Genomic DNA, 10,669 nt, shown 5'->3' on the forward strand with positions numbered 1-10,669 from the left:
AAATGGTACTCTGCCAGATGAAAGTTGGCCTGATAATGCAAAAAAACTAACATCACCAGCAAACAGCCCAGCTTCCAATAACTTCAGAATCGGCAGATACTTTTGTTGTTTTTGTTGTTCTTCCCCAGCTTTTGCACAGCGCTATATTTTGGTTTTGCTAATCTCTTACCATCATTTTGAAGAACAACAAACACAACTGGTTCTCATCTGTTTTGCTGCTCCTGGGCTCCAGGTGTCTGTGTAAGCTAACATTTTGTTCACATGTGGGTTTTACTTAAAAAATATCTTTGTTTAATATCCAGCCTTTAAGCAAGTACCTAAGATGTGTAGAAGTTAGTATCTCTTGCCAACAAAACTCTTCCTCAGTGTGTGTGTTGGGGTGTTTTTCCAAATGCTGATGATTGCTCGTTGTGCTACATAAACAGTGTGTAATAATCAGTGTGTCAAGCCATTGACTGAGGGCAATAGAATTTGCTGCCTTTTCGGCTTGTCCACCAAGATGTAGTGTCTTTTTTTTTTTTAAGTCTTTCTATGATTATGGTATTGTGTCTAATGTACTTTGTACAAATTATTCAGCAAATTAGGGTTTGGCTTTGACTTGTTGAATTTCTTTTCAGTAGGTCATCGTCTCCTCACTACTTAACTTCAGTACTTAAGCAGAATCATGGCCGATCTCTCAAAGGTAAACATTAATTTTCTTTCGTTCTGCTCTGCTGTTTTTGCTAGTCGCAAGCATATTCTGAACCCCAGCTGATTTTGTGTATGGACCTTTTCTGAAGGGTCTGCTAGATTACAAAAAAAAAAAAAAAAAAACTTATTTAATAGAATGTGTGCTTATTATGTTAGTGACTTGTATATTAAGTTTAAATCCATAGGGTGAATCTCATCTTGTAAAAGAAGTCTTGTTTTGTGAGCAAGGTATTTAGCAGACACATCAGTCCCAAATATGACCTACTTTTAGACTGAATTGTTCCGTAGAAAAACGATTAGAAAGGTACAAACACTGGGGTTTCCCTGCAGTTAGTTTCTTTTTTTATTGGTCACCACAGACTGAGACCAGGCAACAAAAATGTTAACAATTTTAAACAAAGAAGGCAACAGAATTTTAATATACGTAGTATGTAGCCACAGAAATGTCTGAAAATTGAATGCTTGATATAGGTGGCTGAGATCATAATTGCAAGGGAACATGGAACAAGTCAGAAGAGAGTTTCACAGACGTGTGGTACTTTTCATTTGCCAAAAATGTTGGGCACAAGCTGGTGTAATTGCCGGTGTAGCTATGTGGGAATATCTAAATTCCGGATATTAAGCGAGTGAAGAGAATAGCCTTATGATGTCTGTTTAGTTAAGGCGTCACCTTAAAAATTGCAGAATGTTGCCTTTAGCCCTTAGAAGAGGAGAACAGGATGGGTTTAGTAACCTGACTCTGAACTGAACATAGCTCTTGATGCCATAGGCTGCAGTGCTGCTCAGTAACCAAGTTTATATCCTTTGTGCTTCAAGCCATGAAGTAGGTGTAGGAAAAAAACAGTCACATCCATAACTAGACACTTTCATAATGTATAACCATTATTTTAACTGTAGTCACTGCAACTTGGAGGAGGAAGATTGGATTGGACTGAGTTGTGCTGGGGATGTGACTATGAGGAGTGGTGTGGCTGGATGGCCGGGCTCAAGGAGCAGGGAGGTGATCGTCCCCCTGTACTCAGCTCTGGTGAGGCCGCACCTCGAGTGCTGTGTTCAGTTTTGGGCCCCTCACTACAAGAGTTGCTGGAACATGTTTGGGGAAGAGCAGTGAAGTTGGTGAAGGAGCTAGAAAACAAGACATATGAGGAGTGGCTGTTGGAACTGGGGTTGTCTGTCCTGGAGAAAAGGAGGGAGAGGGGAGATCTCATTACTCTCTACTATTACATGAAAGGAGGTTGTAGCAAAAGGGTGTCAGTCTTTTCTCAGGAATAGGACTCAAGGAAATGGTCTCAAGTTGTGTCAGGGGAGGTTTAGAGAGGATATTAGGAAGAATTCCTTCAGAAAGGGCCGTCAAGCATTGGAACAGGCTGCCCAGGGAAGTGGTGGAGGCTCCATCCCTGGAGGTATTTAAGAGATGTGTGGATGTGGCACTAAGGGACGTGGTTTATTGACGGGACTCAGTAGGTCAGGCTGATGGTTGGGCTTGATGATTAAGTCTTCTCCAGCTTAAATTGTTTGTTGATTCTGTGATTTCTTCTAGCTAGAGCTAGAACTCCATAGTACAAGTCATTTCCCCGTTTATGACATTAGACATAGTTGACTGCAGATGTCTGAAGGATGTTTCAGAACATGCCCATCCCTCATGATTGTCCCTGTGGCAGCCAGCACTGCTGTTAGTGGACCCGCGGTGACGTATGGTTGTTCAGCGCAGTCATTCTCAGTGCTTGCAAAACTGCACTGCTTGTCACAGCTACACCAGCAGCAGCGTGCAAGCTAAGCAGGGGATGTCCATGTAGCCACTCTTGCACTTTTTCAACACAGACAAACCCAAAGAGATGCTGCTCTTGAGAAACAAGGAGATTTTTTTATTTTAATTTTGGACACTCAAAGGTGGAGGTGCCTTGCTGAAGCCCTAGCAGGAGCAGTTTCCTGCTGAAACCCGGTTTGAATCTCACAATCAGGACTTAGGGCTGTATGTAACTCACACCTGTAACTAGCCAGCGTGTTTACCTCTGCATCCCTTGTTTAGTTCGTTGGTTTTTTGCCATTTATTTTCAGAGAAACCTTGCTGGAGTGCAGCAATGCTGCCTTCCTGGTGTCCTCTTCCTCAGCCCACTGCGATCTACTTACTCTTACAGGTTTTAAGGATTGTTAGAGTTGCAAGGACTTGGCCGTACTTTTGTCTTACTGTCACTTCCCATGAGTTAATACAGCCCACTGAATTTAAGATGGAAATGTGTTTTCCACTGTCAGTCAAATGCAAATAGAACCAGCAACAAACAGCTGCTGAGCAGAAGATGGTTACTTCATTTTTCCATATGTACTTTCACAGGTGTTCCTCATTTTCTAACATTGTAGTGGGCCTTAGCACCAGAGTGGAGCTAGGCAGCATGCTGGGATATCACAGAATTTCTGCAGAAGCCTGTTGAGCACAGGTCTTGTACTCAGTAATAAAGCTTAATCCACTTAAGTCTTGTCCTTTTCAAAGATAATTACAATAAAGTCCTGAAAAGTGAATTGTGCTCAAATTTTAAAGGTCCAATTCCAAGAAAAAGTGAGCACGTGTTAATTTGTCATAGAGCGTTGTTCTTAGGGGTCTTTCACAAGGATGATTAAAATGCCACCAACAAAGCACGGCTTCAGCAGCAGGACAGACACCCCGCTCTCTGTGCTGGAGCACCAGGCTGTTGAGGCAAGAAGGTTGGTTTTAGTCTTCAGCCACAAACCAGAAACACTGCTTGGGCAGCAAAAGCAAGGGTCTTAGAGACAGAGCAGCCACCTGTCCCACAGCTGGTAATGACCACATCTCCAAACAGAGGCTTTGTCTGTGCTGCGGTGGCAAGGAAGAATCAGCAAGAAGAGCTGCTGGATGTCCTCTGCTTGCTTTCGCTCAGGACTGAAGGAAAAACGTATTTGCTTGGGCAGATCCAGGGTGCTCAGGGTTTTTTACAGAATGAGGGAAATCTCCCTCCTCTCAGCGATTTTGTTGGTGAGCCCTGTGAAAGATTGGAGAAATAATACTTTATCAAGGAGAGCAATTGCAATTGAAGCCAAAATACAGTGACAGTGACGCAGAGCACTGATCATTTTTCCAAATGAACAAAGTCACTGCAGAACTTTGCAGTGACTATTTCTTTGGGGATGCTAGCGTGCAGAAACACTATTTGTAGGTTGCAGTGTTTCATTAATGCCTCCCATTACTCGTCAGTTTATCAAAGTGTTACTTATATACTGGCATCATTTGTTAAAAGGAAAAGTCTGTGATAGCAAGTAAGGAATCACAGTATTTCACCTTCCGATTACAATAGTGGAGCAAAGTAACTGTCCATGTTTTTATTTCATATGGAAATAAATTTTTATTTATTTTTATTTGTTTTGAATTTTTATTTTGTCAGTTGTACTGTAGATTGTAAATCATGACCTACAACTTGTCAACTCAATGTGTCTCTGTTGCTGCCAAAAAAAAAAAGAAAAAGTGCAAGTGCAGTGGAATAGAACTTGAAGTACGTTGATTTTAAAATGATAGAAAGTGAAAACAATGGGGAATGTGTATAATTTATAGCCTGTGTTGGAAACAGCAGCTCAGTCACTTGTCCACGTTGATACAAGGTGACAGGGTGTTCTTCAAATTTCTCCTCAAATGGGGTGAGGTTAGTAAAAATTAGGAAAGAGATGAAAATCAAATTGACAATCCTGCAGTCCCCCTCACAAAATTCAGTCCCCCTCTTCTTCAGTAATAAGGCATACGATGTGGCAGGGGGACTGCCATCAAAAATGAGATGGCTGATGTTTCACTTCAGCAACTCCTGTCTCCGTGCCAGCTGAGCCGGACGGAGAGACTGTTCCACTTACTGCTGCCACTTCCTAGCACGGTGTCTTCCAGCCCAGCTTCTCCACCTCTTTGAGGTTTAAGTAATCCACTCAGTGCAGCAAAGGTTAGCGTTTTATGGCTGTGTTTGTCACCATAACTAAAAGCACTGCTGTTCATTTAAATCTTTCTCAAGTGCCTATTTAGGATGTAGATCTCCATGCCTTCTAGATGGAGCAGTTCTGTTCCATCTCCCTCTTTGTCTTCTCTGTGTGTTCCGTTTTGCATGTTGTTAGCGTGAAAAATAATGCAAAGAGAGCACTTTGTGCTGAGGCTGTAGAAAAGATGCGTGCTCAATTAATGCTGCATTTAACTACATTCTTCAGCCTTGCATATTCATAGAGTGAGGGCATGAAGCTGATTAGGTGCTTTGCTTTGCCATATGTGTAATCCTTCTCTTTAAAACTGTTACACATAAAAGCCACTTGTTGCTAATAACATCTCCTATGAACATCTAATTAATGTTGCTGATTCTTGTCTTCAGCTGTGGTTTTAGTGCAGTGTGAGGTTTCAGCTTTTGTAAGGTTATCATGTTTGCGATACCTGGCCCTTCTGCAACCATATTGCTCATATGATGCCCCTCTTGGATCGCTGTGTCTTAACTTTTTACTGAGTCATGCTCTATCTGAATTCTTACACATTTTTCCACTGCTCATTATTGTAGGCCAGCATATGCAGATAGATATTCTTCGCGTATTGCAGGGGCCTCATTTTGTCAGTATTACCTGAGTTCTAACATCTTGCGCTTCTCCTTCACAGAATCTGATATTGATGCCGCTACTGCGATGATGCTGTTGAATACTTCTATCGAACAAGGGATGCTAGACTGTAAGCATAAGCCATTTTACTGTTTTCTTCCTCTACCCAGTAGCTATACATTTGCTTTAGAGTTTCAGTAAATGAGCGTAGTCTAGCTTGCAGATAGTAAGAGCAACCAAGAAGCAATTCTGTTTTGATTATTCTTTCTGCTACCCTTACAGTTTTCATGGAACCACTTTCTCTTTTTTCCTTTTTTTTTTTTTTTTTCCAAATTCTTCCCCCGCCCTTTTTGTACCAGATTTTCTGTTTCTTCAGCTTTTATTTGTGATTAGCTGAGGATGGTTGTTCTCTGTGGGTGACAGTAAACATGCATGTTACAACTCTAAAATGCTCACTTTCAGCTTACCCTTTGCGGTCAGTCATCCAAAGCGTGCTTTGGTTTTTTTAGGTGATCTCACAGGAGTATATGCTTACTGATGGATCTTGTTTTTAATAGGTGAGAAAGCTCAGCCTCTGAAGACACCTAAGAAGAGAAGTTATGGCAGCGCATTTAATCCTTCCAGTTCGATAAATCTGCAAGAAAATGATTCTGCAGCCACCAATATTGATCCAAAGGAGGATCACAATTACAGTGCTAGCAGCATGGGCTCGCAGCGCTGCGCATCTAGGTCCAGTGTGTCTTCCTTGTCCTCCGTCGATGAGGTATATGAATTCATCTCCAAGAACAGCCATGCTGGAAGCGATGGCAGTGAAGGATTTCACAGTGAAGTGGATACAGACGTTGACTATGAAGATGATCCTCTTGGAGACAGTGGCTATGCATCACAACCTTGTGTAGATACCTCTGAGAAAAGTCAGCCTAGCAACAAAGCACTCAAGGAGTTATGTCAAGAAATTGATGAGGAGTTGAAAGAAGCAGCAGGGTCTCTGCTCCACCTTGCTGGCATCCGAACGTGCTTGGGTTCCTTAATAAGTACTGCAAAGACCCACAGTCACAAGCAAAGGAAAAAATAGTCTGTTTGTCAATGTTGAATATATACATATATTTTTTTTAATTGTGGCAATACTCTTCTACTTTTACCCTTCGCAAGGGAGATCAAAGCCATAAGAGGACTCATTGCTTTTTTATTTTTGGCGCTAACTGTAATTTAGCCATTTATTTTTAAATCACTGCCTAAAAAGAAAAAAAAATAATTTAATCTTCTCAGATTAGAAGAGATGCATGACTTGTGAAAACCTGAAAGCATACTTCTTAATGATCACTTCTTTTTTTTTCTTTTTAATAGTTAATTTTTTTTCAGACTTATGTTTGCTCAGATGCACATTGTGGATCATATTGACATCTCTGCTGGCCCCATGTGCAGAGGTAAATTTTGCCCTGTCTGAGGGCTCCGATTTCCATGTCAAGAATTAAAAAGGAGGAGAAAAAAGAAAGGAAAAAGAAATGTGCCTCAGTTGCTTCCTCCCACTTGCCCTCTCTTTGCTCTTCTGCCACAGGTTTTGGTGGAAATGCTGGTGAGGCAGTTCCGAGGGTCTGCAGGTTTCAGTCCATCCAGTAAAGTGGCTGAAAAACTGCAGCACTCCCAGAGCTGCTTTCACAAGATGTTAAGTACCCCCAGGCAAGGAGTGTAACCCTTCCTGGCAGAGTGGGTAAGGGGTAGCTGAGGTGGGTACCACCTTCTGCTTTCTTTTTCTTTCCTGCTGCACCCCTACCACCACCTTGCTGCGTGCAGGTCAGTTTCCTGGAGGAAACCAGCTTTTTCTTTTCATCTTAAGACAAATTGTCTTGGGGGGTGGCAGGAGGAGGGAGGGGTCATTTCACACATGCCTTGGGTGTCGCCAGCGGTGAAAGCTGCCATTTGCCAAGCTTGATGTTGTCCTGGTGTTACTGCCACTGCTGAATACTTCTGCTAATGCAGCCATTATGTTTTGCTGCTGTCCCACTGCCACACCAACCCTCCTGCTCCCCACTGAAAGAGATGGATTCAGAGAATAAAGAACAGAGCAGCTTGTGCTATTTAAAATGCATGAGAGGCAGAGGTTTCAGGTGGCTAGGCTGTGAACAACTGCTGGAAGAACTCTTTACCCCCCTAATCTGAAACCAAGTAGAATAGCTTCCTTTTGAATCAGTGAACCCGAACTTGCATTTTGGGAGTCTTTGGCTGTCTCTACCTTCTGTTTCCCAGATCACCGTGCCTTGTGCTCTGTGAATCCTTTTAGCCTTCTGCCACATGCAGTGCATCTAACAAGCAAGGCTAGCCTTTGGCCTCTGGATGTAAGTCGTAACTCAGGAGGACCTCTCTGTTTTGGGAAGGAATTCCTTCACAATTCATTTTTGCAATAAAAGAATCTCTTTAGAGTTCCCAGACATCTTTTGGCCAAAAATGCTTTAGTGGTATTATGAACTTTTTTCCTCGTTTATATTTTTAATTTTAAAATAAGTGATGATTGATGATTTTTTTAAATTTTTTTCTGTTCAAAAATGGGTATGCAGTTCTGTTGGAGTGGGTTTTAACAGTACTGTATAAGGATGCCTTAAGTATGTTTCAGAATCGTAGAAGACTATAAAAGGTCATCTTTCCTGTTTCGGAAAGGTAGAGTGATGTGGCGTAGTTTTTTAGCTAACACATTAAGCTATTGTTTCCAGCAGGTGTTGGGCAAAGCTGGTTAAGAATTAGAAGTAGGAAATCAATGTCCACTGTTTTGGTTGTTGAAGACAGTGCTGGATTCAGCCAAAAGTTAACTTTTCCCTAGTGGAGTGTTTTTCTGGCTCTTTGGAGGCCTTCTAGAGATCAGTGTTTTTTTCTTATTTGTCAATCTTTTCATGAATACTGCCATAAACTGTCTACTTTAAATATGAATACAGCCATGCTGCTGAAGGGCTGTTGCTCTGAGGGCCTGGTTCAGTGCCTCTTGAAGACAATAGTGGTGCTCCCACTGATTTCATGGCTGTTGGATCAAGCCTGAAATATCTGAGGTTCTTTTGTAGCATGTTTTGGAATTAAAAGCCAACTCTTTCTTTTTTTTTTTTTTTAAGCACAAACACTAGAAAAAGTCTTTTCTTTTTTTTTCCCCCAATCAATTACTTCAGTTTTAAGAACGAATTGTTTTATCTCTTGAAAGGGAAGAAAAGTACTCTGATGCATTCCTGCTTTGTGTGAAAACCCATTAGTCTAATACCCGTAACAGGACAATGTTTGTACAGATGTGTATGTCTTCTGGATATCACAAGTGGTGCATTAGCCGATTAGATCTGATATTGGATGTGTTACTGGTGGATAGTACGGGAAAACTCGCTATTTAAAAGAAGTTTAAATGCAGTGGTTCTTAGGATTTCTGGATGTGGAGATGTGAATGCTTGTTGGAACTGCTTTTTGCTCACAGTTTGCTTTTGTATCTTGATGGAATACTGTAAAGGGCAGAGCGTGTCGATACAGAAAATGAGGATTCAACTACATAGAGATAATAGTAGCAGGCTGGAATTCTGCTCAGTGCCATGATTTCAGTGGGGTGCTATTGAAGACGGGTGCCATATAGGTCATGCTGGCGTTGGTTGCAGCTTTTCTCCAACTTCCAATAAAAGCTGGATCAAGATCCAGGTACTCTGGAAACTGTGGTCATACTCAGCTCCATGGTTTGGGTTCATTTTGATTTTTTTTTTCTTTGCTTTGGATAACATCTGAGAGTGTTAATATTTATTAGGAGCATGGCTGAAGCTGGTGATAATGGCTTCAGCGTTACTGAAGGTATAGGACTGGGAGGCTACCAGTGCATTTAATGACCACATGCAATGAGCAATAAACCCGTGCTAATAAACAGTTAACAATGAAAGCTGCATCCATCCTTACAGCCCGAGAGAACTGAAAGTCCGGCAGGGGAAGTAACGCACCCCATGCTCTCCGTGCTCTGCCGTCTTCCCTCTCTTCTTGGCGATGGGGAGGGCAGCGGTTCTGTGCACCTGACGTGCTGCACCACGTTTTCCCCTGCCATGCCCTGCACGTTTATGCAGGCAGCGGCTGCCAGCTCGGCTGTGGAGCAGCCCCTCTTTGTAGTCAGAGACCAGCTGCTGTTCCTTTCACTTTCGTAGCTAGAACTGGGTTTGGGTTTGTTTGCCACCTGAGTTAAGGACCCTGGTGTATATAGTATAAATGGAATATAATTAAAAGTTATTTTGACTGTTGGGGTTTGTTTCTTTTTTTAGTGACCTATGTAAAATGTTCATGCCAATGGTCAACTCAGATATACTTTAGCAGCAGTTAAAAGGCAACAAAAGTATTGGTGAACCACATTCAATTCTTTAAATACAGTGGAGAAGTGCGTGAGACTGGTGTACAAGGGAGGCTGCTCTGCTTTGGATGAATTCTGATGTGAATACTGTACAAACCTGTACTGGTCTTTCAGACTCAAATACTAAATTATTGCTTTTGTAAAAGTTGCATCAAATGTTTTAAAATCCGACTTTAAAAGGCAAGTTGCATGGTCTGCAACTTCATATTAGACAGAAAAGTAAAAGCTTTGGTTAAAGCAAACTACACTCATACATGTTAATAATGGTGTAGTCAAAATATTTATTGAAAAGAAAAGGTAGAATATTTTAAATGTTGCACCTGCCATTATATCTTAAAGCACATTCTTCACAGCTACCAGTGCCATTATCAAGTCTGTTTTATAAATGTACATTTCTTCAAACTAAAAAGTGCATAATTAAAAGTATTATGTTGCTGCCATATAGTGATATAAAACATTTTATAATTGCCATTTCATTGTAACTATTATTTATTTAAAAGTGAATTGTAAGAATGCTTTCTGATCAAATGAACCAGAGTTGTTTTTAAAATGTTCCCCTTAGCTTGTTTCTAATGTAGCATAAGCAATGTCCTTGGGTTTGTTTAGAATAATTTTGCCAGTAGGTGACCAATTCTAACCCTTTTTCCTCCAGTTTAGTCCTTTACCCATTTTAAAGAATATTTACAGAAGTTTAGTTTTTTGTATGCTAATCTCTGTTAATTAAAATGTTTATAAAGTTTATTTTTACCAAAGAGATGCAATTCATTATGACAAAATATTGCAGAATAAACTTTGTTTTATAACATTTGTGACTTTTCTGCCCACATTTTTCATTCAGATGATCAAAGGGGCTTTTATAAAATAAACAGCATTACAAACGGAAAGCACTGTGTTATCTCTTTATCAACATGTCTTGGTATTGGTCTCGGTGTTCTGAGAGACCCGTGTTCCCCTTTCAATCTTACACAAAACCGTGTTAGTTTGGAAAAAAAAAAACAAATGTAATTCATTGTAGGTCTTGATTGACTTGGTTTAGAACATTGTGTGCATGTGGGAGTAATCTGT

At 40.9% G+C, this 10,669-nt stretch overlaps 1 protein-coding gene across 4 annotated transcripts in view; it reads left to right on the forward strand.

Annotated features, from left to right (window-relative positions):
• The window catches only part of FOXN2 (forkhead box N2), a 30,570-nt gene extending 24,059 nt beyond the window's left edge, over positions 1–6,511 (forward strand). For 3 of the 4 annotated variants that reach the window (XM_035565317.2, XM_035565335.2, XM_035565325.2), the window contains exons 4-6: positions 618–682; positions 5,318–5,386; positions 5,814–6,511. In XM_035565317.2, the coding sequence (XP_035421210.1) occupies positions 618–682; positions 5,318–5,386; positions 5,814–6,331 (652 nt within the window). In that variant the 3' untranslated portion in view covers positions 6,332–6,511. The remainder of the gene's footprint in view (positions 1–617; positions 683–5,317; positions 5,387–5,813) is intronic. The other variant, XM_035565345.2, reaches the window with a different exon arrangement.
• Positions 6,512–10,669: the final 4,158 nt, after the last annotated feature.

This window comes from Cygnus atratus, chromosome 3 (genome assembly GCF_013377495.2).
Source record: "Cygnus atratus isolate AKBS03 ecotype Queensland, Australia chromosome 3, CAtr_DNAZoo_HiC_assembly, whole genome shotgun sequence".
In the NCBI taxonomy this organism is placed as follows: domain Eukaryota; kingdom Metazoa; phylum Chordata; class Aves; order Anseriformes; family Anatidae; genus Cygnus; species Cygnus atratus.